The following is a 27,966-nucleotide window of genomic DNA, read 5'->3' as shown; positions in this document are numbered from 1 at the left end:
TATTTTACTGCAGAATATCTGATTATATGATGATTAAGAAGGAATGTCTTTGTCATTTTTATTCTAAGTGACACTGTTTTAGTGGTACAGCTGCCTTATTTAGACTATTTAGATATAGTGTGAGTCCTTGTCATTGTCGTCGTTACCTTTATTAGTGGTTTTATTTGTGTTTTAGTTGTTCAAACCTTTTTGCTCTATGATGTAATGTTTGCTTGTGTGGACTCCAAGGAGAGTAGCTGCTACCTTGGTGTTGGATAATGGGGATCTAATTAAATAACAAAAATAATTTAAAAGCCTCTAACATGGTTTAGTTTGAGGCTGAGGAGATACAGAGAACACCAATACACCAGTGTGGCCTGAATGACTGCTGTTTTTAATCCAAACTGATCACCACGCAGCCGATTTCACTGATTGGCTCAAATTCAAATTAAAAAGGTAGAAGAAACTAATCAGTGAGAGCAGCTGCTAGTGGTCAAACAACTCAACACACCTCCACACAAACTCTTACCTAAATACAGTGAGGCGTTCTCCTTCTTGACGTTGTCATCTAGGTAGGTGGGTCCCAGGGTGTAGATGGGCGTGGATCCCATGCCCACCAGGATCTGAGCGATGACGAACAGCGCCACGTACAGGTTGTGCTCGTTGCCCTCCTGGTCTCGGGGACAGGAGGTGATGTCCACGCGGTCCCTGCCGCTGGCGTTGCTGTTCATGCACAGGCCCTCCATGCCCAAGGATGAGTTGACCTCCTGGATTTGGTAGGGCGGGGAGATGAAGTGAGGTAAGGAGAAGAGGGCGGCACCCACGGCGATGAAAACCCCTCCAACCGCCAACCAGCGAGGCCTCTGACCCCGCCCGCCGAAGTAGCTGATGAAGACGACCACCAGGAGGCTCCCGATGTCGAAACAGCTGACGAGGAGGCCGGACTCGGAGCTCCTCAGGCTGTACCTCTTCTCTATGGTGGTGATGACGCTGCTCAGGTAGCCCGAGACCATGAGCGACTGGATGAACGTCAGGTAGCACATGCAGAACAGGAAGCAGCGAGAGTCTTGTATGAGAACGGACAGGTACTTCCTGCTAGGCAGACGAAACCGCGCCAGCCTGGAAGCGAAAAACCCCGGCGCCTTCCTCCTCGCCATGTTTTTACTCCTACGCATCTCTGTGTTCTCCATGTAGGAGCTCGGCCTGTTCAGCGCCGACTTCCCAGGGTTGGGCATGTAGTTTGTTCTCTTTGGGGACTCCGTCTGAAAGGACTCATTCTTAGTGGGGAGCTGGATAAACTCTGCGCTCTCTTCCGCCGTTATGGACAACCGCGCCGAGCTAGACAGTAAGGTTTCCTCTTGGGGAGCACCTTCATTTAACATCGGCAGACTTTTAGATTTGTAGTTCGGCTCCTCTAGCTCACTGGAAAACTCTTCCTCCTTCTGAAGGGATTCGGACAATTCTGCCTCCTCGTGGTCAGCCATTATTTTCAGTCACCTTTTTTCTTCTAGGGGTTAGAAAAAAACAAACACCGACCCAGTTCCAAGCCCACAGTTCAAGGGCTGCTGCCCATTACATGTATTATTAATGGGCACATCTACTCCCACAAATAGAGTCTGTGGTACCCAGAAAGATCCCCGCCCCAAAAAAAGCAACAAAACAACCAAAGTAGATTGGGGAAAGCAGACTCACACTTCTTATCTGCAGCTCAGGCAGCAGCAGCCTCCTTATATGTTTGTTTATCTTGTCATGCACTCGTCGCCTTCTGCCACCATCTAATCTGTGAGGTGGAGACCGCTCAGGCCTCTTCAGCTCGACCGGCGGAGCTCCGGGGCCACGGCCGGCTGCAGATGCACAACATTTCCGCTGGACGGCTTCTTTCTCTCAGCAGGACGCTGCTGCTCCGCAGCTGGCAGGGATGAAATGAACTCGTAAAGCCGCATCCCTGACACCCCCTGCCAAAGAAGAGCACACAGTCACAATGTCACTTCTGTCGGTAAATTGCATGATGGTGTGTACCCCCACCCCCTCTTTTCTCCTCCTAACTCCTCCTCCACAAGTCAAGGGCACCCCCCCAACACCAACACCTCTCCTCCCCCCCTCCCCATGTTATCGCCGCACCAGCTGTCCTCCCAGCAGCAGGCAAGAGAGGCTGTCATTTAGTGATTATATTCCAGCGTAAATCCCTGGAGATGTGCAGTAAAAAAACTAAAAAAAACCCAGAAAGAACAGGAAATGGAGAGAGTGATCGTCGAGGAAAAAACGAAAGAAGTGCGAGGAGTCTGGAGACGAGGCTGCTCGGTTAAAAACGCTGCTGCTCAGAAACACCGCAGTGCTCAGCTGCTCTCAGCCGCTGTTTTGAAAACAACTGCGTCAAGCTGAAGAGTGCACGAAACCGGAAATAAAGCTTAAAAATAAAAGCATGACATTTAACGTGGTGACCTCAAACCACATCATTTAATACGTTCATATATTTATATTGTTTATTATTCTAGTATTATTATTAGTGTTATGCTGCTGTTTTTGCTGCTGTTTAATTAATTAATTAATTAACTGATTATGTTTACATACCAACCCATGGACTCACATGCAATAAATGATATATGACTGTGCCCACTGAAAGCTGCTATCAACAATCTAGTTGTTGAATTATTGTGTGCTCTATGCCTTTCAAAACTAATAAAAACAGAAATATAGCCTATATGTTCATCTGTTACAGTATATGTGAAAACTCTATATAGGCTACTGTACATAACCACCTACTGTATGTACAAAAAGTGACATCACTTTTTTAATACATATGTTTATTTCAGCACTCTCTGCACATTTACACACATCTGCACTGTTTGTGTCCTTGCTTACAGTTTACAGAAAGTTTCACCTGTATATAGAAACTGTAAGTTGTTGCCCACTTGTTTTTATGTATTTCATAGTTTTTTCCTCTATGTGTGTGTACTCCTTTAGTTACCGCTTGCAATTGTCCCAAAATGTTCCCTTGTGCTAATTATGATTTATAATAATTATTGATATACTGAATTCAAATTCATTTAATTTATATAGCGTCAAGTCATAACAGAGGTTACCAAGACACTTTTTACATAGAGCAGGACTAGACTGTACACCCTAATTTAATTTGTAGTATGTAGTGTGGGGCATCTATTGTTCTATCTATTGCATCTATTATTCGTATTGTCCTTGTGTATCTTCATGAAGGTTGTAGTATGTGTATATTGAGAGTCACAAGTCAGATTTCTTGTATGTGTGACAAATAAATCTGATCCTGATGTAACAAAACCCTGTAAAAATTGCCTAAAACGTGAAAAGTTAGTATATGGTCAAGACTATTAAATAAAATCTCTATCCAATATCTGATTTAACCAATATTTGTTGCAAAATATTCCTTATATGCATTTAAACTGGGAGCACCAGTGACTAATAATCGCTAACGGTGTGGGGAAGGTCTCACCAAACCCCGTTCATTATCTAGTCAATTTAACTTATTTTCCTTGTAGATTTATGTAACCTACACTTTTTGTCAACTTCTATACGAGCCTCAATCGGTGCGGTCTACTGATCAATTCGGCCTGCATAATATTCACTTAACAATCAATTAACTAAGCAAATTAATTGAAGACTTGGATCTAACCCACATAATTACTGGGTAGGTAAAACAAGTGAGCGGACAGCAACTGACTAAATAATATGTACAGATTTAACTGGAAGACAAACATCAAAATATTTTTTTTTTATGATCAACAACGTCTAATAGGTCTAAAAAATATATGTAAATTTGCCGGTTTTTTAAATGAGTTTGGCTTTCATGGCACGACAAAACGCAGCAACACATCCAGTTTGGGGTTACACTTTGAGATGGGCCGCAGAGGTAGCGTTTACGGTCATCACCACCGATGAATAAAACAACATTATTATTAATGCCGACACAACGCTTTACTAACCTGGCAGTCTGAAGCGACCATGCGGCGTTTTTTAAACCTTCATGTCCCAGTTACACCTCAGGCCCGGAGAGAAGAGGCGGTTATAACCGGACAAAACGTGAAAAATCTCCCATACAAAAACATCTTCACGGGAGCTGCGTCAAGCCACCGGGAACTACACCGGAACATAGGAGATTGTCTTCAAAATACATGCAGTAGGCCTACTATCACCAGAAAGGGAGTCTGTGTGTAAGGCCGGGTTCACACCAAATGCGGCAATGCGTGAAAAGGGCAGCCCTCCTATTCATACATTCCGCATACTGCTTAGCAAAAAGTCAAAAAAGTGAAGCCAATGCATAAGTGCTTTATACCTGCATTCTTTCTAATGGCCAGCAGGGGGCGACTTTCTTCAAACAATGTCTGGTTATATGGAAGTCTATGTGAAAATGACCTACATCTCACTTGATTTATTACATTGGTAAAACAGTTTCCTAATGAGTTAATGCTCTCAATCATTAGTTTCAAATCTTTAAATTCAGCATGATGTTCATTTTGTAAATTAAGTTCCCATTTAGAGTAAAAGAGACAATTAGGGCGTGGTTACCTACCACAGAGACAATTAACATAACCATGGCGTTACCCCAGATTCACAGAGTAAGTTGCTGTAGCATAGCTGCCACCATTCAGTTTATGAATATTAGGCTAATTGTATAATTTTGAATGTCTAAAAAAAGTCTTGTTCAGCATTTGGCTGTACTAAAAGACCCTCTAACGAGTTATCTTTTCAGTTTTTCTAGTAAGTTAATGATTTTAGGCCTATTTTTTCTTTGCAAATGTTGCATTACAATAATCACAGTTAACCATGGACCGCAAACACATTATGCTAAGAAATCTAGCAGCTGGTGCTAGGGTCAGCTCCACCCTCTTGTCCAAATGGTCATTTCTGGATCCAAAAATCAAAGATGGCAATGTTCAAATCCAAGATGGTGACCATCAAATCACTAAACCACAAACCACAAACCAGTGGGTAATGTGGTTTGTGCTGACTAAGTATATTTATTATAGTCTATGGCAATCATACATACCTAGTGGATCCATTTGTAACGTGACCTTCGTATTCAACCTTTTACCTTTGATCATCACCAGGAAAGATTAAACAGTTGCCACTGTGGTAACTTTTCACAGTTGTAAAATCCTGTCTGAGTTTTAAAAACTGCTGTGTGGTGTTTTGGCTTCTGACAAGTCCTTAAATGCATTCATCTGCAGCTCCAACTCAACTCCCTGGATTATATTTCATAGTCTTTCACCGGCACCTCAAACAGCACAACCTCTCTACTGAAGCCCCCTGCTTCATAGCACTGAATTTGTGGATTTCACAGCCTAACCCCTTTTGTTCCAGAGTCCACATTAAGGTCAAGGTGTGATCGAGCTTTTATTGTACTGGCACATCGGCTTTGGAACAGTCTTCCAGTTAATATTACATTTGCTGATACTGTTTCTGCTTTTAAACCTTTATTTAGAATATTTTTGCAGACATACCATTTCACCTGACAACCAGTCAAATTTTCGCAAATTAACAACTACGTATGAACCCAGATGTAATGAGTTCGTATTTACCAACTAAACCAACTTAACACAGTTTTTTTTTTCTCTCATAATTGCACCAGCCTAGAAATAATCATTAAATACCTGCAAAATACCCAGAATATTTTCTAGAAATGTATATCAAATTAAAGGACCTGTACAATAAAGAGTTGGGCAGTGGTATTTTAACACACATTATGCCAGTGTAAAAATCTGGAAACTACAGCAGCCTTAAAGTACGATAATTACGATAGTGTGTGTTAGAGCACAGACAGGTGAGCCTACTAAAAGTAAAAGAGTCTTTTAATTCTTGTCATGTTTTTCAAATCAATTTTATTCATACAGTAGATCTCATACAATGTCAGCTCGATGTGCTTCACACACAACAAATATGAACAAAATTAAATCATGAATACATATGTAAATACATACAAAAAACAAGAAACATAAATTTATAACAATAATTAATTCACTGTCCACCCAACTATACAAACATACTCACTCATACCCAAAGAGAGACAGAGAGACACAGGCACTAGCTAACCATAGTCCTTAGAGAACAGGCACTGTAGATCTTAAGCTTGCTTTTTAAAAGACGACACAGTTGAGGTACATCTTATATCATCTGGCAGTTTGCCAGAAAGTAGGCCCATAATAACTGAATGCACCTTCACCAGATCATGGGTACAGTTAGGAGACATGTGTCTGATGACCTGAAGCCTCTGGGGGGTTTGTAAGCAGTAAGCAGGTCTGAGATGTATTTAGGAGCTGGACCATCACATGAACACTGATTTGTTCAATGCACTTAATCAATGATTAGTCATTTGGTGTCATCAGTTTGTAGGTTAAGGGAAAATACAGCAATATAGCAATAAAAATATGTATAGCAAGCATATAAAGGATGGTAAGATGGCAGACCTCAAAATAAGGTAATAAAGAGCCTTTTTCTATAATTTTAGGGTTTAGAATCTAATCTGATGTTATGGGGCATGTGTAGTGCCAATGAAACATTCTAAATTACTATATATTGTTGTCTGAGTTAACATAGGATTATATCCTTCTGACTGTTAACAAGACTAGGAGACTTTCATTGACACATATTTCTGTTAGAAAGATAATTCAGCAAAGCTTGTTTGTCTTAACACACTTAAGTTATAACTATCAGTGGCTTCTAGATATTTTGATGCAAGTGTAAATACATACATAACATTTACTCTACACAGTTTGAAAAAGTCTAATATATTCAGACCATCATAAGTATCCCAACATCAAGAAATGCCAGAATAACAATCAATATTATAAGCATAATATGTGTATAAAGCCGGTGTTATTCAATTCATTCATCAAACATTGATCAATTACACAAAACATAAACTCAAACAAATCTATTACTTCATTAGCAGATGAGACAATAAGATTATGTGTAGGATAACATATCAGTGACAATGTACACATTTAGATTTTGTTTTCAATTTCTTTGACAGTTTAAAATGTCACAAAGCAAAATGTATGAATTAAAAGATATAGTATATATATTTAATAACCGTATTTACATCTATTTTGCTAAAACATTTTTAAAACAACCTCCAATCTTCAGGTTTCTAGAAAGTTTCAGGCTTTCCAGCAGATTTTATAACCTGGTTGCTGGGATGTTCTCTCATTCTAGACAAAACAAGTTTGTTGAACAGCATCCACACGTTTTACCATATAGTGTACAATACTATAATTGACAGAAAAGAGCACAAGGATACATTTGTAAAGAGCGACCACTAGTGGAGAAGTTTATACCTGCACACCGGGAGCTGGGTAGTGTTAAAGATAAAAGTGAGGTGATTATAGACATTTCATTTTTTTAAACATTTAATTTAACCATTCTTGCAATTAGAAATAAAAAAATAATGAATCTTACACATTTTCTGTCCAGTAACTCTTGTCTAATCAAGCTCACACAGCTCAACTGTGTTTCCAACTGGACCATGAAGATGAAAACCAGCATAGAGAGGCTGAGTGAATGTGGTCCTGATTCTGTGGAGGAGAGTCATGGTTTCGGAGACGCTGTAGAAGGACAGAATACCTGCTCTGTGATTCAGGTACACTCCTACTTTGGAGGAATTAGGACCTGAGACAGGAGTTGAGATATCATCATGTCTGAATTCATAACGACATTTGTAAAAGTCTAATGCCCATGAACTGTCATTTGTTCCAAATCTTTCATCGAAAGTGTCACTGTCTTTGTATGCAACTACCACTGAAACTCCTCCCACACCTTTCTCCACCTCCCAGTAACAACGTCCAGTCAGACTCTCTTCACTCAGGACCTGAAAAGATCCAGTGAATCTGTCTGAGTCACTAGAATAATCCAAATCTTCTCTCAAGAGTGTTGCCATTGTGTACTCCTCCTCTAATAAAAGACGTGCATGTGCTGTGTTTTGATCCAGAGTGATTTCACTTGCAAATTTTAATAACTCAGCTCTGGTCTTGGGCTCTGGTTGTGGCAGTAAAACGTCCACTTCAGTCACTGTCAGTGAGTTGTTTGTCCATTCCTCCTTCAGGATGTCCTGTAGTTTATCTCTGAGCTCTGACACAGCTGCTGTCACATCCTCAAAGTATCTCAGAGGACGGATATTGATGCTGGATGTGTCTTTAGATTCAGATAGTTTTGATACTGAGGGGTAATTTTGTAGAAACTGGGTGTGATCCTCTGTGTGTGAGAGCTTCTTCAGTTCAGCGTCTTTCCTCTTCAGCTCAGTGATCTCCTGCTGCAGCTTCTCCTGAAGCCCTTTGACTCGACTCACTTCAGTTTCCTGCTGGGATCTGATCTGCTGCTTCACATCAGAGCTTCTTTCCTGGATGAGATGGATCAGCTCAGTGAAGATCTTCTCACTTTCCTCCACTGTTTTATCAGCAGAGAGACTGACGGCCTCCACCTCCTGTTGAAGCAGCTTCACATCTTTCTCTCTGTCCTGGATTCTCTGCTGGAAGTTTAGTCGACTCACCTCGAGCTCTCTCTGCTTCTCAGTCCTTTCTGCTGCAGCTGAGACTGTGTCGTGGCCTTTATGTTTATCCACAGGGCAGAGATAACAGATCAACTTCTGATCAGTACGACAGAACATCTTCATCACTTCATCATGATGAGAGCAGATGTTCTTCTGGAGCTTTTTGGAGGGCTCGACCAGCTTGTGTTTTTCAAATGCAGCAGATTCATAATGAGGCTGGAGGTGTTTTTCACAATATGAGACGAGACACACCAGACAGGACTTGAAGGCTTTCAGCTTCCTCCCAGTGCAGACATCACAGGCCACATCTTCAGGTCCAGCATAGCAGTGATCAGCAGGAGAAGCTTGGAGTCCAGTCGTCTTCAGCTCCTCCACTAAATCTGCTAACATGGTGTTTTTCATCAGGACAGGCTTCGGTGTGAAGGTCTGTCTGCACTGAGGGCAGCTGTAGATTTCATTCTCATCCTCTTCATCCCAGTGTGTGTTAATACAGCTCATACAGTAGCTGTGTCCACAGGGAATAGTCACTGGATTCTTCAGTAGATCCAGACAGATTGAGCAGCTAATTGAGTCCTGGTACAGTTGAACACCTTGCTGCGCCATTTGACCTCCCTGACAAGAAATATCTATTTCACTAAACCAATAGAGGTTGTGCTCTGATCCAAATTTTGACCTTCTGCCTTTTCATTTGCTGATCCTTAGTGAATGTGGCTTTTGATTATGTCTTGCCACCTCTACTCAAGATGCAAATCTGTGAAGGGGAGGGAACAAGGAAATACCTGGACAAAATGTACTTTGCTGCATGTGACAGCAGAACAAACAGGGAGGGGTTTATATGCTTTGCTTTATTCCAGGAAGAGGATATGAAAGATTCAAGTTGTGGTTCGATAATGTTAAGACAGTGACAACATTACAGTGCACTGACTCATTGTCATCAAATATAAATAAATATATCAATTATAAATCAAATATTTAGTCATCAGTGAAGTTGGGAGTTTTATCAAATGAAAATAAGCAACATAGAAAGTAAGGATCTGCTCCCCATGGAGATGTATACATAGGTATAGTGTACCTTGATTGACCACAAACATAGATGATGTGCCCCCTTTAGCTAAATAGAGACATTGTCTATTCGACTGTATCAATGGGGTGTTTCTAGCTCAGCATGAAAAATGTGGGGCCATGTGGTCCCTCCTCCTTCATAAGAAGAAGTCAGGGTCCAGAGCATTGCCAGCTAGATGGCAAGAAACTGAGGGGGCACGAGAGGACTGGTCAGTAGCTACATAAACTAGCGGCTGTGATGTAGAGTGTAACATTCTAATAATAACGAGGAATGAGGAAGGAGCCATACATAGTACAGTAACACCTGGGGACTGCACAGTTCAAATATTAAACACTCTAACCTGCGATTATGGAAACCCATACTTGATCAACAGGTTTATAGCTATGATTGGTATGAAAATGTCATCAACATGAGGAAAGAGGCAGAGCTCCGTCAAAGATCGGCCAAAGTTGAGCTTATGTTTTGGAGTACGAAGAAAAGGGGAGATTAACAGGCTGTGCTTCATTCCCAGGGGAGGAGTGTTTTGGCATAGGCAGGGTGTGTTTAATTCCCATTTACAATAATAACATGACATTTACAATAATAACATGACATTTACAATAATAACATGACATTTACAATAATAACATTACAGACTGTACAAAGAGACGTCTCCTTTTTTCTCATTTAAAAAAAGGTGACATATTCAATCATTAAGGTAAAGAATGCCAAATATTAGTGGATGTATATTCCTCACTATATTTTGTGATGACATAAATATTATTTGTTCTCATAAATGAGACCCACTCATTGCCTCTCATTCAATGATGCTTCTAATACATATAAGATGGGTATTTATTAACTTTTCAAAACAGTCTACCTTTAGAGTTAGCTTGCAGGGTCAATAGAGAACTGACCGCTGTCTACAGAGGCTGGCTTTGGGCTTTTTCACACCTGCCTACCTCCCTGGAGTTTGTTCCAGAGTCATTGACATTTGTAAAGTTGAGCCTTTCTATGTCTAGTTGGTGACTTCCTGATTTAGCTCTAACTCTAGTCTTGTGAGTCTCGTTTCTGTGAGCCATGTAGTCATTGTATAAGAAGTGTCTTTGCTGTCTCAGCAGTGAGCCAAGTGTATTGTCAGTGGGTGTTGGACTCTGCCAAGGTGACGCATGGTCCTGATCAGTGTTGGGAAAGTTACTTGAAAACTGTAATTAATTACTGATTACATATAACCTACTGTAAAAGTAATTGTGCCACATTACTTATACTTTACTTATTTCTCAGCAGCAAAAGCAACAATTTATATTACTTGTTACTTTACTGTCGTTACTCAGCTGTCAGCTCGGTGGAGGATTGTGCCTTTAAACAAAATCCTCCTCCTTAACACACTGCAAATTTTGTATTTAACACATGTAGAAATAGAAAATAAGAAGCTTGGGTAGTATTGAAGTTAGAAGTTAGACAGATTAGACACTGACAAAATGATTGTAAAAAAAACATTTAATTTAAACATTTTAAGTTTCAGCTTGACTATGTCATAATACATGTGAACACATTGCCTTTAAACAGATGGAAAGTACTTAAGTGCATTAACTGAAGTACTGTACTTCAGTTTCTGAGATGCAAATAGTTAATTAAAGTATATCTAATGTTTTAGCTGCAAATGTCTCATAAAACATGATGTATTTTTACAGTTTAAACTTTCCGATCAAATTTATTTAATACAATAAAAATTCAGACTAAATCAAGTTTGAGCTGTTAAAACTCTAGTAGGTCTTTTGTGGGTAATATCTGCATCATGTAAGAAGTGATATATTTTTGTTATGTTTTGCAATAAAAGTAAAAGAAAACTGGAAAATTCTGATCAGGTAAAGCAAACAGTGTCAACCACTCTTCCGAATGAAAAATACCTATATTAAAAAACTTTATCTTACACCTTTTCTGTCCAGTAACTCTTGCCTAATGAAGCTTACACAGCTCAACTGTGCTTCCAGTCGGACCATAAAAATAAACACCAGCATAGAGAGGCTGAGTGAATGTGGTCCTGACTCTGTGGAGGAGAGTCATGGTTTCAGAGACGCTGTAGAAGGACAGAATACCTGCTCTGTGATCCAGGTACACTCCTACTCTGGAGGAACAAGGACCTGAGACGGGAGTTGAGATATCGTCATGTCTGAATTCATAACGACGTTTGTAAAAGTCTAATGCCCATGACTTTTTATTTTGTCCAAATCTTTCATTTAAAGTATCACTGTCTTTGTATGCAACTACCACTGAAACTCCTCCCCGATCCTTCTCCACCTCCCAGTAACAACGTCCAGTTAGACTTTCTCTACTCAGGACTTGAAAAAATCCAGTAAATCTGTCTGAGTCACTAAAATAGTACTGCTTTTCTCCCATGACTGTTGCTTTTGTGTTCCTCTCACATAATAACAGGCGCACATGTGCTGTGTTTGGATCCAGAGTGATTTCATGAGCATATTTCAAGAACTCAGCTCTGGTCTTGGGCTCTGGTTGTGGAAGTAAAACGTCCACTTCAGTCACTGTCAGTGAGATGTTTGTCCATTCCTCCTTCAGGATGTCCTGTAGTTTATCTCTGAGCTCTGACACAGCTGCTGTCACATCCTCAAAGTATTTCAGAGGACGGATATCGATGCTGGATGAGTCTGTAGGTTCACTGAGTTGTGACACTGAGGGGTAATTGTGTAGAAACTGGTTGTGATCCTCTGTGTGTGAGAGCTGATTCAGTTCAGCGTCTTTCCTCTTCAGCTCAGTGATCTCCTGCTGCAGCTTCTCCTGAAGCTCTTTGATTCGACTCACTTCAGTTTCCTGCTGGGATCTGATCTGCTGCTTCACATCAGAGCTTCTTTTCTGGAGGAGACGGATCAGCTCAGTGAAGATCTTCTCACTGTCCTCCACTGCTTTATCAGCAGAGTGACTGACGGACTCCACCTCCTGTTGAAGCAGCTTCACATCTTTCTCTCTGTCCTGGATTCTCTGTTGGATGTTTAGTCGACTCACCTCGAGCTCTCTCTGCCTCTCAGTCCTTTCTGCTGCAGCTGAGACTGTGTCGTGGCCTTTATGTTCATCCACAGGGCAGAGATAACAGATACTCTGCTGATCAGTCCGGCAGAACATCTTCATCACCTCATCATGATGAGAACAGATGTTCTCCTGGAGCTTCTTGGAGGGGTCGACCAACTTGTGTTTTTCAAATGCAGAAGATTCATAATGAGGCTGGAGGTGTTTCTCACAGTAAGAGGCCAGGCAGTTCAGACAGGACTTGGATGATTTCAGCTTCCTCCCAGTACAGACATCACAGGACACGTCTTTAGGTCCAGCATAGCAGAGATCAGCAGGAGCATCTTGGTGTCCAGTCTTCTTCAGCTCCTCCATTAAATCTGCTAACATGGTGTTTTTCATCAGGACAGGCCTCGGTGTGAAGGTCCGTCTGCACTGAGGACAGCTGTAGATTTCCTTCTCATCCTCTCCATCCCAGAAGTTGTTAATACAGCTTATGCAGTAGCTGTGTCCACAGGGAAGAGTCACTGGATTCTTCAGTAGATCCAGACAGATTGAACAAGAGAAGGTTTCCTGGTCTAGCCGAACTCCTTGCTGCATCTTCTCACCTCTCAATGTCAGAAGACTCAATATATTTTCAGCCTTTTTCAGCAGAGCTTGTGTTGTAATCCAAAAATGATTCATTTTCAGCTTGTTTACTCATTGCTCTGCAGAAAATGAAGCTTATCAGCTCCTGCACTCCACTAAATGCTGGTCACACCCCTCTATAACCTGTCAGATCTATGAAGGGGCAGGGAGGGGGGGGGGGGGGGGGGGGGCATGGTAACATCAGGACAGAGTCAAGCTACCAAGAAATTACAGCAAAAGAAGTTGTTGTTTTTTTAACCCTAACCCTAACCAAGATTACTATCAAACACTTATCATTGAGACAGATATTCCTCATTAACTGGAAATGTGTTGTTTGAAGCAGAGTGACTTTCAGCTTTCTGACGTAATTAAAATAAATTTGATCGACTTCGCTGTACGCCTCAGCTGCTCATTGAAAGATATCTTATCAAAGTGGCTGCAAGGAGGTGATAGGGAACAAATTAATTTCCAGTTCCAGCTGTAGAGCTGAGCTATAAAAAGTCAGTTAGCTTCAGCTACAGTGAAAGTCAACATTTAGATTCATCTGAGAGGTTTTTCTTTCTGATAATTAGGTCTTAAAATGTTCATAAACGTATACAGCTGGTCTCCTGTAGTTATATTTATATTTATAACAGTAATATATTTTTAAATTTCACTTCTTCTAAAATATTAGGCTGTTGCCCACTTTCTGTTTGTCTGGGTGACACTGGAAGTCATCAGTTATTTATACGGTCAAGTCATGTCAATTTTTATAGTGTATGTATATTTTTATATTGTATATTTTATTTTATATCACACATTTGCATGCAACATCATCTATCCTTAGATCCTTGATTCAATAAGAAATATCTCCCTAAAGAAAACCTTAAGTAAAAAGTATAGTATTTCTTAGCAAATTGTACTTTAAAATAAGTTCTAAAATGATCATTATTATTAATATATTCATTATTATTGTTGTTATTATCAATAAGAAGAAGAAGAAGAAGAAGAAGAAGAAGAAGAAGAAGAAGAAGAAGAAGAAGAAGAAGAAGAAGAAGAATAGAGTATTTCTACATTGTACTTAATTAAAGGATTTGAATACTTCTTCCATCACTGTAAATCAAAAACTGGGACCTTATAGAGAATAAAACATCCCATCCCTGATACCTGACACCTGTACGTTTGCCCAAATTAAATTATAAATATGGTGAAATCCAGATCGTTTCCTACTGTGACTGTTTGTGTCAGAAGACGATGTGTCAGATCTCCTGTTTCATTCCTTTGGTTTAAAGCACCAGAATAACCAGCTTAATATGCATTGTGCCCAATTTAAAGACATTATGATTATTATTACACCTAGATAATTTCAGCCTGAAGCCCATAAACCTCATGCAGTTACCTCTTGTTGCCACTTGGAGTCGCCATTGTTCCATGTTTCATATAATGCAGCTTTAACGGGTTTGTGAAGGTTTAGGACTATTAGAATAGAAGATACCAGACAAATCATTAACCTATTTTCTGGTACAATATATAGATTTGCTTATTATTAATTCAAGTTCACAATCTTAGTAACTTTTAGGGATAATTCAATTTTCATATGTGAAACACAACATCGGCCAGCACAAGTAGGTTAATAGAATATTTGTGCTATATCATCATAAAAATAAACATATTTAAAACTGATAAAGTGATAAACCTGATTAACAGTTATGATCTTAGTGATATGATATTGAAATTGACTGTTAAGACTTACAGTGAAGACTTTCCAGTACGGTACAGTAGCCTACAAGTCATTTGGGAGATGTGATATGATCTTGCAGTCTGTCAGAAAAGAAACCGCCAGTAAATATTTAATCAGCAATTTGATTCGCCTTTCAAATATTCATTAAATCTAATCAACTTAATCACGGTGCGATCGTTATTTCACAGTGTAATGAAACTCCCCGCCACTTCACTCAAGCGTGACCAGGGTGGCTGACTTCACTCAACGTCACTCTCAAAAACGATACAGCTAAAACACACACAAAATACACACACACACACACACACACACACACACACACACACACACACACACACACACACACACACACACACACACACACACACACACACACTGATAATAACACTGTGGATAAAAGCAGACTTTATAGCAGGAGGGAAGCAGACAGGTAAAGTCAGAAGGGAGCAACAGAATGAAAGCAATGTAATTAGTTGGCCTTAAATTACATTATATAAAAAATATTTTTTCTTTTCTTTTAATTAAATTTGTTTAACCCTCCTGTTGTCCTCGAGTCAATGAAGGAAGGGAGGAAGAAGGAAGGAAAGGAGGGAGGAAGAAGGAAGAAAAGGAGGGAGGAAGGAAGGGAGGAAGGACGGAGGAAAGAAGGAAGGAAAAGAGGAAGGAAGAAGGAAGGAAAGGAGAGAGGAAGGGAGGAAAGGAACGAAGGAAGGGAGGGAGGAAAGAAGGAAGGAGGGAGGGAGAAAGGAAAAGAGGAAGGGAGGAAGGAAGGAAGGAAGGAAAGAAGGACAGAGGAAAGAAGGAAAGAGAGAAGGAGGGATGGAGGAAAGGAGGAAGAAGGAAGGAAAGGAGGGAGGAAGAAGGAAGGAAAGGAGGGAGGAGGGAGGGAGGAGGGAGGGAGGAAAGGAGGAAGGAAGGAAGGAAGGAAGGAAGGAAGGAAGGAAGGAAGGAAGGAGGGAAGAAAAGGGGATGGAGGAAGGAAAGAAGGAAGGGAGGAAAGAGAGAGGAAGGAAAGAAAGAGAGTAGGAGGAAGGAAAGAAGGAACAGTCAAAACAGACGGGGTCAATTTGACCCGGGAGGACGACACAAAGGTTAAGGGGGACAGAACATGCCTCATGTGATTGTATGACATCATGATAAGTAATGATACTGGATTTCCATTGTCAACATGGTCAAAGTTCCAAAACTTGAGGCTAACATACATAAAAATGCTGCCTGCAAGTCAAACGCCAGGGCTACAATCTGCTGTGAAGGCTTAATTTGCTAAGATGGGTCACCTCTGCTTTCCCATCCATTTGAATTTGGACTGTTCACATTGTTCACTCATATATTTTAAGTTTTATTTATTTAATTGTGAAGCACTTTTCACACAGTAGAACCCTAGAATATAAATATATAGACCTCGAAATGTGCAGAATACGTCCTCTTTCAAGTAACTTCAAGTACTCTTTCTAGCCCTGATTTTAAGCACATACATAATAATAATAATAATAAAAAGAAAAGACAGACAAACCTTTACACAAAATGCATCGGAGGTTCATGCCACCCCTCCCTCAGATCCAAACCCAACCAACCAATAGGAGTTGACAGTGTGGCAACAAGGAAATTACTCATTTTGTGTTTTTTTTGGAAAGCAAAACAATAGCTGAACCCTGAGTGTTTGTTATGGTCGGCAACTGTAACTCCATAAGTCCCAATATTAACATTTATAAGCAACACGGACATTCAGTATGACTTATAACATATAGATAGAAGTGTTTATTAATATATTTGTCGATAACTATAACTCCTTCTGTGGGCATCATAACTTGAGACTACTGTATAAACAGATAAACTGCACATTGTAGAAATATATACTATGCTTTCATGGGAGAAGTTGTAACTGCTGACTAAAACAGTGTCTTTAAATTAGACAGTATCTGTAAAATTTGAAAATGTCTAACTTTGGCGCCCCCCAGTGGTAGTACAAAACATACTCAGACAGAAATATTGTGCAAATTTTCTACAAATCAGATTTTTTTTAAACATCCAATAATCACAAACTCCACATACTACCTTTAACTTGAATTCAATTAAAACAGGAAATTATACATCAAAGTCCACACTTCCTATCTTTGCTGTTTTCAACATTTCCGAAGAAGATGAAGACGAGAAAAATCATAAATATGTTAATTCTGCAGTTTGACACAAATTTCTCGATGACACAACAATACGCCTTCATTTATCCATTACATGCAGCCAAATCCTCCTCACCACCAAACCTGACTGAAGAGGCTGGAGAAAGCGTGCCTGCAGGCTGCTGCACCAGCTCTTTACAGAGGAACAGTGAGATGGATCTAATGTACAGTTTAATGTTTGGCCTCGGGAGCACACAGGGAAGCTGCTGTGTCCTATTTGCCGGGATGTGGAGCTCATTTTGGAGAGCGCTTCATTCTCCCTGCCCGGTGGGATCTTAGCCACAGGCTGAAATACAGTACAATTTATCTGTTTTTCATCAGACGCAGTAATAGCCCTTTCTGTTGTGTCTGTGTGATGCTTTAAAGTCTCACATCTATTATCTCACCTTAACAGTTTGGATTTCTGGAGCCAGCAGGAGCAGATGCGTTGTTATGTTATATATATATATATATATATTTTTTTTTTGCCGTAACATTTTGTTACAATCACATGGATGCACACATGAGAAAGCATATTTCTTTTCCACCTCTGCAGATACATCTCTGAAGCAGGTGTATATATTCTCTCATGACTCCCATAATATTATTCCTAATTTTAGAGAAGCAGTCCTTTATCTGTTTGGATTTAATTCTGCGTTTTGCGTTATTTATTCATTTCACAGTGTTCCAAGGAGCCTTGAAACTAAAAAGTTAGCAAAGTTAAAACAAATAAACTAAGATTTTTTTTAAAGTTTTTTTAAATGAATGGATGGCTGTAAGGATAAAACAGTGTAGAAACCACATTCCTCAGTACGCCTCTGGTCTTTTCGAGCCTTCAGGGTAAAACTTTTGTTGTGTGTTGAGGAGTGTGGCGACTAATTAGAGCAACTGAAACTTCTGATGAAGCTGTGACGCATCAATAAAAATATACTGAAATTACTTACAAAGCAGGACATCTACTTATTACAAGTCGTTGAGACCTAATTCAAAATGTAGACATGGCCTTGTTTTTATCTTGAAAACAAAAGTTTTGCTTAAAATCTTACTTTCAAGCATTATTCCCAAATTTGGGAAAAGCATGTATTTGTTGATAAGAAAATTGATGCCACTTTCATGCTTATACACTGAATATGAAGCTTTGTGATTAGGAAAACATCTCTCTATATCTGTTCAATCTGTGCACAAATGTAAAAGTAAAAATGACACGTTGTCTCATGGTGAGACCGGCTGCTGAGTCTATATGCTGCTTTACGCTTCGGTTCTTCTCATCTTATTCTCAGCAAGACAGCAATTGAGCACAACTCCCAAAATGTCAAACTATTCTTTTTAAGTCACCATGACATGAAAAATAGTTGGGACAGTTATTCTGGACTAAATATTCCAATAAACCGTCCAAACTAAAGTGTTTTCTAATCTGGTGCCCCTGTTGGCAGAACATCATCGTTTGTGTGTGCTTTCCAAAACTGTTACACATCGCTGTTTATAAATTATGATGTTTAACCCTCCTGCTGTCCTCGAGTCAAGGAAAGAAGGGAGGAAGAAGGAAGAAAAGGAGGGAGGAAAAATGAAGGAAGGGAGGGAGGAAGGAAGGATGGAAGGAAGGGAGGAAAGAAAGGAAAGAAGGAAGGTAATGGGGAGGAAAGAAAGAGAGAAGGAGGGAGGGAGGAAAGAAGGAAGGGAGGAAGGAAGGGAGGAAGGAAGGAACAAAGGAAGGAACGAATGAAGGAAGGAGGGAAGGAAAGAAGGAGGGAGGGAGGAAGGAAAGAAGGAACAGTCAAAACAGACAGGGTCAATTTGACCCGGCGGGACGACACAAAGGTTAAAGAAGTGACAACACTCTGGTTAATGTCTGGTTAGGTTTGGGCCATAAACTGTAAGAAATAATGGATGTAGCTACCGGGATGATTACCTTGAAGCTAAGACTTTGCATATTGAGTGTTGCCATTTTGGATTTCTGGAGGTAGAATCGACCATAATTGGACGAGATGATGGAGCTAACCCTAATGCCAGCTGCTAACTGGTAGCTTGGTAAACACAGTAGATTACAGTTTGTGTACAGTATGCTAATGCTAATTTTCACTAGCGAAAAATAGGCTTAAACCCATTAAAACAAGATATTTACTTACTGCAAAAACTGTACATCCAACTTTTACTCTTTTAGTACAACCAAACGCTGAACAAGACTTTAAATAAAAACACAAGGAACACTTAACATAACTTAACTTGATGGGGACAAATAAAGGTCTTGAACTTACAACAATCTTTACACCGGCTCTAACTGACTTTTTGACCACTAGGGGGCAGAATCTGAAGACGCCAAATGATATTTTAGCATGTTTCAAAGCTGGCAAACTATTTGCAGCCTTGATCACCACCAACTCCTGAGGAAAATATCTGTCTCATTAGCAGCTAGAGTAAGGAGAAAGTGAGGAATTCACTTTAATTAATGCCATCTCTAAGCCATAGTTTTGCTTTTAAGACACAAGTTGGTAAATGGTTCAGTTTTTATAGCAGCTCTGATAAACTCACTGTACACAACCTGCCGAGCACAGCTGACAGAAAGTGGAATATCATAGTCATTTGATCCTTTGTATGTAAAAAAGTATTGATTAGTAGTGCTTTAAAGCAGTGTTTTTCTGGTTTTCTCAGCACCTGACTTTCATGTTGCTACTTTAATCATGGCCACACACTAAACATTCTGGTTTGTGTGTTCTCCATTAAACAGATGGATTACTGAACTTCAATCTACAGGACATTTCTTTTTATTTTAGTCACTCCTGCACATGCATGTACCTGTTTTTTTTTTAAGTGAAATCCCTGATTAGAATAATCCTACAAAGGAAAGTCAAATCGACGGGGGTTCCTTCCTCCTTTCATTCTGCTGTGCTCAAAATGTACTTTTAAGGACAGCCACAGCACAAGATGTGCGAGACACGTGACAAGAAGCAGTGAATATTCATATGAGAGCACGGCAGTGGAGCTTTGGGACCCAACAAGGTGAAATACTAAAAGAATCCAAAAAGTCTGACACGATCTACGCCACCTTCAGCTCACACCTAAGGACAAACAAAGAGGTAAAGCATCTCTCTAATCCTCTGAAGAGGGACTCAGTCACTGGAAACCTGCAAACCAAGAGAGGGGGCGACAATAAAATGAGGAAGGGGGTGTAAAGGGGGGGGGATCTGGGTCTTTACGCAGTCAGATTGTTAGTTTGAGGAATTTGATTGGCAGGGATTAAACAACTGCTGTTAATTAGAAGTAAAGGTGGAGTGGGAAGATTATGCAAAATGCGGTATTATGATGCAAAATATATGAGAGTGAAAAGTTCAAATGAGATCAGAAGGTGTGGAATCAAGCAACTGTTAGAAATGGTTATTCATTCAAATTTGTAATTTTTTAAATCTTGTTTCTTTGTTATATATTGTGTTTTCATCCCTTAAAAAGTTTACGCTTTAAGGTTGTTAAAATCATCTTATTCCACACTGCATACAGTATCACATGCACCAAATAATCTGCATCAGCTTGTTCTAACGCGTCATTGATGCTACATGACTGAAATGTTCAGGCTCAAATCCATGTTTTTAGTTCTGTAAGAAATGGAAATATTCTAAATTTCTTGTGCATCATTTTTCCCTAAAATTCAGCCTTGACAGATTTGGTGTCTTTTCAAATTTGGAGATCTGGCCCAGACATTCAAGTTATGTAAATTTCGGTCTGCACAGAATGAGTTTGTACTGAGTGACCAACATTGTATAGCAAATAAAATAACCTTCACAGGAAACTTGCTATAATATTGATATTGATTTCGTCCATCGACTTTTTTACTATCTGGCTTATTAAATCTATTAAATATTTGACTTTCCTCAGAATTGCTTTAATTGAATCTGTTGATGTTGAGTATCTGCTCAGTTGTTTTACCCTGATTTAGAATATTGACTTCTCTTTATGTAAATCTACTGTTTTTCTGCTCTGGTAAATAACAAACTTGACTCATTGAATCTGTGAATTTCCAATGCAAGGGAATTTATTATTATTTATTATGAATTATTTATATCAGGACCAGCAGAGTGTTGTCTTTTTGTGTCTCTGTCCCAACATCACTACAGAACAATTCAAGCTACTTTGTTTTATATAAGTTTTATGTAGATTCTTGAATTGAGTTGATGGTGTCACTCAAAGCAAAGTCGCTCAATGTGATCTTGTGCATAGGGGACAGTGTTGTTCTCATTGAGTTTGTGTTGCAGCCTGCAGACCGAGAACAGCAGAAGAAGATAAAAGTGAAGCACAAGGAGAAGCTCAGGTTGTCTCCTGCTGCTGCAGAAACAGCAGGAACTCCGATCTAACCTACATTTCCGCAGCTTTAATGTTTGATACGTGTGTATAAGTGTCTAAAAGGAGCACATTACTGCATACTGTTACTGCATCCTACTGCATGGATATATGGTGCATATATTCATGTGTGGTTTCGTGATGAATTAAAGTGTGTTTGTACTTAAATAATATTGTTATTTTTTTCAGATTCGGCATTATTACTTAGATAATTGACTGATAAGTACAAAACGTAACATTTACTGTGCAACAAATGAGGTCAACAAATGCAACCACTCCTGAAAACAAACATCTCATAAGGGGAAAAAACAGTGCAATGCAAGAACTCTGAGTAAAAGTTTATTATTCCGATATTAGAAGAGACTATCAGTGATTCTATGTGTTTCAGCCCACACACTAGACATTTGTTGCTGACTGGAGGGAGAGGAAACAAAGGTTAACAGTAAAATTATCACCAAAAACTGTTCATTGTAAACATCCATCACCAACTTCTTGCTTCAACTTTGACCTACTGTACTTACTGTAGAGGTGTTAACAGTTTTTATACACAATATGGGATTTTAGATGCATTAACTTACATAAAGTAAATATTAACCCTGTGGATGGGACACTAATTGAAAGAGTATCGTCTTACTTGGTTTCTTGATTGATGATAAGCTGAAAATCACTAAAAGCAAAACTGTCATTCTTTTCTATAAATATAACTTGTTTATCATTCAGGTGTTAGATTCATAACTGGAGACATCTTTAGAGCACATCTTTTTATATTATATGGTGGCAATCATTGGCAGTGAGAAAGATTTGTATTCTGTTTATCTACAGGTTAGTACTGAGGTTGGAAAACTGACTTTTAAATATTTCGCTCTACACGAGTGGAACAATTTGCAAAAGGTTTCTAGAATGGAAGCTGATCCATTACATTCATTTCAAACATCTCTTCAAATCTTTTTGCAGATTTGGTATAGTGTGATTACAGTGTGATTTTATATGAACGATGTTGATGTCTTTGGTTGAATGTCTTTGAATTTTTGTCTGTCTGCTGCATATTTTGTTGTTTGTTACTTTTTTTGCATACTGTAAATATTGTTTTATCTTCTGTATGTTGTGTATTCATGGCGGCCTTGACTAAGACAGCATGCTCTTAATGGGCCCTCCCTGTAGAAATATAGGTTAAGAACAATTTTAATGACATTTTTCAAGCTAATTTAAATGTTTGTTTGTTTTTTGAGTCATTAACAGGTAAAATCAGGGCTCGAGTTGCGTGGGAGCCAATTGACTAAATGCAGTAAAATCACACATCTGTGGGGGTCACTAAAACATTATCGCCAAACATTAATTTAATCACAAGTAGAGTTTTCAGTACAATGACTGTTATTTACATAAACGAGACAAATAGGCAAAAAGAAACATTTTTCCAGCAGAACTACGCATCATAACTCTCGTGACAGTGAAAATGACTGCACTTCCTCCTCAAGCCACTGTGAGGCGCTGTAGAATACATTTTAATGATATTAACTGCTCTGAACGCTCTTTTAAACTGAGGCACTGGAAGCAAGTGATCCGTATCCTCCCGCCATCCTCAAAATATACTTTATTTCTATGGATTTTAGCTGCAGATTGGCCACCATGCCGCCGCCAAAAAAGACTTCCAAAGGGATTTGCAAGGCTGGCTAATTATGGCTTTAGATTCAGCACCTGCTAGCAACAGCTACCAATAGCACTTCGGACGACACAAGCTTTGTCACCCGCCTAAATGCTGCTGAGTGTGAGAGTCCGACCACCAAACACCTGGACACATATTTACCCGCTAAGGTTGCAGCTAACGTGAGTTTTGCTGATATGGAGGATGCTGGTTCACCTTACCTGCATAAAGGTAAGGATGGCTTTTATTTTTTATTAGGCTATTGGTATGCTGTCATGCCTTTCATATTTAAACAAACAAAAATCCACATCTACTCTCTTCCTTTCTATTCCTTCAAATTCACAAGAAATAAGCTGATGAAAGAACAGTAGGAGGAAGTGAGTGTATGTGGATGGACAGCGATTGACTTGTTATCAGAAAAGTTAAGAGTAATACATGTGTGGCCGTCCTGTTCAAGCAGCGGAGCCTCCTGTTTTTATTTTATAACCTATGTAATTATGTCTTTAAAGCTCTTTTACACAACTATCTCCTTATTGCTAATCCCAAACTGAAAAGTACAGTTGGATCATCCAAGGTAGCATAATGCACAACAAGTGTCCAGTGTTGCAAAGTGAGGCTGTGTGACTGCTTGGCAGAATAAAACACCTTTTTATCTGAGTTTTTCTCGTGTAAATAAATATTTAAAAAGAAGGCTTAATGCCACACTTTAAATTTCAAACACGTGTGAAATCATAGTCATATTGTATATCGTATGGATATCGAGATATTTGGCTTCAATATCGAGATACGATAATTTGTTCATATCGTGCAGCCCTAGCGGAGCTGCGGGGTTGAGTGGAGGTGTGTGGGGAAGTTTATTTGTGCTGTTGAACGTAACTGCTGTGAAACAATCAGAAAATAACGTTTTATTGATCTGATGCACAGGCTTTCTGTCACTGTATTCACTCATTCACAGCAAACTGCAACAGAGGCTAACGTTAGCTGCTACTCTCTCCTCTCTCTCAGCTAGGCGGAGCTGAGTCCTCCGTGCAGCAGATACATACATAGCCTACAGGTGGAGAGTTAATTACTCTGTCATAGCATACTACAATTTAATCCGCATGAAAAGAGATAACGTCTCATCCTATATCCCTTATATCTCCACATTTGATATTGTCCATATCGTTGCAGTTTGCGATATTAATATCTTGCACGTTCATATCTAGATATAGATACTATAACGATATATATTGTTCAGCCCTAATGAGAACGTGTTTCTGTTTATAGGTTTGCTAGCTTGTTGAGCTACATAACACAACCTCTTGACTTTGTAAAGTCTCAAAGAACTTAAATACAAAGTGAAGAGCTACTGCCTTTGGGGCAAAGGAACATGTTTGTGAACCTCCAAAAAGTGATAAACTTGACACTTTGCAAGTGACTCAAAACCAGCCTTTCCTTTTCCACCAATAACCACCAGATATGATTTGTGTGTGTGTGTGTGTGTGTGTGTGTGTGTGTGTGTGTGTGTGTGTGTGTGTGTGTGTGTGTTCATAAATCAAATAATTAAATAACTCAATTTGGGTAAATTGTATAATCTGTTGCTTGTGGGTTTGAAACATGTGCTACCAACTACCAGCTGATGAATTTGAATCAGCAATGCTGAATCACAGCCTGAACCAGAGCTCTTTCTCTCCTCATGATGTCACAGCCTTAACAGCCGCCTGCCTCCCACAGCCGGCAGCAGGGGGGAGAAGTCAGTCGCTGTGCAGGGCTTCCCGCTGCAGAACTGCACGCTGAATCTTCCCTGAGCATCGTTTCAGACGGGCAGAAGAGAGAAAGCAGCAGAGGACAAACTCCAGGAAAAATAAAAGAGGAAGAAAAAAATTCTCCTGAATGGCAGCGGTGCATGGAACCTGCATGGAGAGGTCAGACTGTGAAATGAAAGGAAAGTCCAAGAGGAAGAGGAGGAGGAGGTGTAAAAGCAAAGGTTAGTACAGCAGATGTGTTTGTTGAAGTTTATATGAGGAATGCAGAATTGATTTTCAAAATTCTTAAATACTGTCAGAGTACTCATTTTAATATTAATTTATGGAGCTTTATGAGACTTTATTTTGTCCGGTGTTATCCATAAAATTATCATCTACACTACATTCTTTGTTCTTTGTTCAGTAATATATATAAAGTGACTTTTTTTATCTTTTAAGGGCAGCTTTTTGTTTTAGGGCTGCAACTAATGATTACTTTCACTTAATTTGCCAATTATCTTCTTAATGAATCAATCATTTAGACTTTCAAATGTCAGAATTTAGACAACAATACCTATTGCAGTTTCACAGTGCAGAGGCGTCCACATTAAAAATACTTTTGCCCAACCGACAGTCCAGAATTCAAATATATTTAAAAAAAATATATATATATATAAATTTACATGTAAGACCCTGGAACCAGATCATTTTTTAGCATTTTTCCTTCAGACATTATTTTAAATTCTCAAATTCTTCTTCTTGTTGCTGTTCACTTCCTGTGATCAATCAACTAATTGATTAATTGACTAATCATGTCAGTAGTATAGTACCACGTTGGCTTAGAACTATTATTCGACTACTACAGTTCTTATTTGGTGCGTGTATCCCAAAGGAGTGGAGAGTACTGCAATCTTCTTGTAATATTTCCATCTTTTTTGTGTCTAATTGACTAACAGGAACAACAGGTTTTTAAATGAATCCAGTATTGAGTGAGGGCACTTCAGCCAGCTCACAAAATCAAGCACTTTTATTGGGTGTAAATTGATTGGGCGGTGTTGCCCCATTAGATTACATTGCGGTGCATTTTTGTGGCTGCCAGCTGCAGCACTCTCGGACCAATTTAATAGATTGTTATGCCCATTAGTCACTTAGACCCAAAATGATGGAAAAATAGGGTCCAGGTTGAAAAATACCAAAGGTTTCCTCTACGTATGTCTATTGTGACTTTATTGTTTACTTTGTAGTATTCTCGAGGCAGTTACAAAACCCACATTCTGTGTAAAACTACAAATGCAAGACCTTGTGTAAATCAGCACAGGATTTCTTTTCATCGTAGACTGTTTGGCATTTTTACCATCGCCATCTTGGTTTTTTGAAGCCAGGAGTGCTGAGAAGTGTGAAGTTGGATACCTGACAGACTTGAAACATTTTGAACCGATCCTTTCATTCATCCTGAGGAGATCATAAATGTACAAAATGTAAATCAATCAATCATCTAAAAGTCGTTGAAATACAGTGATGGACCTACAGACCTACACTGCTGTCCAATAGAGCAGCGTGGTGAGAAATGAAAGCATCTAATCCTCATTACCACCACGAGGTGCCTTAAGGTGCAAGGCCTTTAACCCCAAGTGCTCAGCGACCAGCAGATCAGACTGTGGTTGAACTGTGCAGGAGGCAAGACGAACCAAGTGCAAGTCGTGCATTTGAATTTATTGGAACATTGCTTCTTCTTGGGAAGCAGAGGAAGAGGAAGCACCTCTTCCTTTGTGGCATTAGTGGGTGTGAATGAAAAGTCTAACCAAGACTTCCTGGGGATGTGCCTGCTAAGTCTGGGAGTCCACAAATGTCATTTTTGGGTAGTGAATGTACAGAATATGAAAGTTTTGTTACACCTCTTGATCTATTAATATTGGTCTCTTTGGACACAATGTATGTGAAATTTAATCGATGCGATACCAAACAATCGTAAATGTCCACCTACCGAAATCCGAGGATGTCTAAATGCACGTTATTTGCTTGAATGACAGCGAAAATGGCAGCTTACATTTTGTCAAGGACATGTCTTACCAGAAATCATGCTCTCCCCCTCATTCTCTCTCTCCATAGTGAACTGTGTATTAACACCCTAATATGAAGGGCCGCCCTGAAGATTTTGGATTTGTTCTGCAATGCAGGGTTGTTGGTTTTTTAACTCTCTAATTATTTGCTCTGTTTATTTTACAATGAAACCTGGGCGTAGCATCAAGAGACTGACCTTTGACTCTACCACATATAAAGTAAATCATCATTCATGCTAATGTGGCGTTTTTTGTAATAACAATGTAAGAAAACATTACAAATAATAATCTTACTGAAGTAAATTAAGAATGTCAATGGCCAGTATTATACTTTAATATTTACTATATTATTAGATCATAATTGTGAATATATTAACTTGTAAGCAGCATTTTAATGTTATAGTTGGTGTAGGTGGAGCTAATATTTACTACTGTTGTGTGGCTTCATCTGTAGCAGTTTCTAATACAGGTGGACAGGGTAAGTAGTAAAAGGAAGAAAGAGGAGTATATGTTTTTAGAGCATGCAAAAAATCTTTTTCATCTTTAATCTAAACTTTTTTTTGTAGCATATTCAGCCCCAGCGGGGATCAAAACCCAAACTCTTGCAGTGTCACCAGCCCTTCCCTTCACACTGAGCTGCAGAGGAAATGGGACCCCTAACCCTCGCATCCCTGCAATTAAGTTAAATGGGCACACAAACCATATTGCTAATGTTTCCATGAAGCCCGAGCCCCAGAGAAGTGTGGAGATTACAGAATCCATCAGTGAAATTGCACACTGACATGCCCCACTAAGTTTGACTGCACGATGGAGCTCACTTATCCCAAAATGCATCTAATATACAGATATGTCCAAACGCGTGACACGTCATCAGAAACCCACTGACAGACCCGTCACAGACAGCAGCTGTTTATTCCATGTTGGAGAATCATAATCCTCAATGAAAGCAGGACAATCAAATTGTTTCTCCGTCTCCGATTTTACAGCCAGCAAATGACAGTTTGTTAATTTGACAGAAAAGCCGCCAGAAGGGGATTTTTGCGGCCAAATGGCAATTAATTCTTAGTGTGGAAAAAAGCCTACAACTCCATCCTGCCATCTGTAAATAGAGAAAAAAACAACTTGTTAACAAAGTAATTTAATTATGTACT

At 39.4% G+C, this 27,966-nt stretch overlaps 3 protein-coding genes across 3 annotated transcripts in view; all 3 read right to left on the bottom strand.

Moving 5' to 3' along the window:
- LOC133990500 (solute carrier organic anion transporter family member 5A1-like) overlaps positions 1 to 1,577 on the bottom strand; it is a 37,214-nt gene extending 35,637 nt beyond the window's left edge. The window contains 1 exon segment of the mRNA XM_062428833.1: positions 509 to 1,577. Within this exon segment, the coding sequence (XP_062284817.1) occupies positions 509 to 1,463 (955 nt within the window). The 5' untranslated portion in view covers positions 1,464 to 1,577.
- A 5,855-nt stretch (positions 1,578 to 7,432) lies between these two features.
- On the bottom strand, positions 7,433 to 9,097 carry LOC133990089 (E3 ubiquitin/ISG15 ligase TRIM25-like). The gene is made up of 2 exons (XM_062428268.1): positions 7,573 to 9,097; positions 7,433 to 7,467 (listed from the first exon to the last, which is right to left on the bottom strand). Exons 1-2 carry the CDS (start codon positions 9,095 to 9,097, stop codon positions 7,433 to 7,435), a joined length of 1,560 nt encoding a protein of 519 aa, XP_062284252.1.
- A 2,398-nt stretch (positions 9,098 to 11,495) lies between these two features.
- Positions 11,496 to 13,157, bottom strand: LOC133990088 (tripartite motif-containing protein 16-like). Its single transcript, XM_062428267.1, has one exon. It carries the CDS (start codon positions 13,155 to 13,157, stop codon positions 11,496 to 11,498), a length of 1,662 nt encoding a protein of 553 aa, XP_062284251.1.
- Between the last annotated feature and the right edge of the window lie 14,809 nt (positions 13,158 to 27,966).

Source organism: Scomber scombrus, chromosome 11 (genome assembly GCF_963691925.1).
Source record: "Scomber scombrus chromosome 11, fScoSco1.1, whole genome shotgun sequence".
Lineage (NCBI taxonomy): Eukaryota > Metazoa > Chordata > Actinopteri > Scombriformes > Scombridae > Scomber > Scomber scombrus.
Note: the sequence above shows the minus strand (reverse complement) of the source record. Positions and strands in the feature narration are given on the sequence as shown.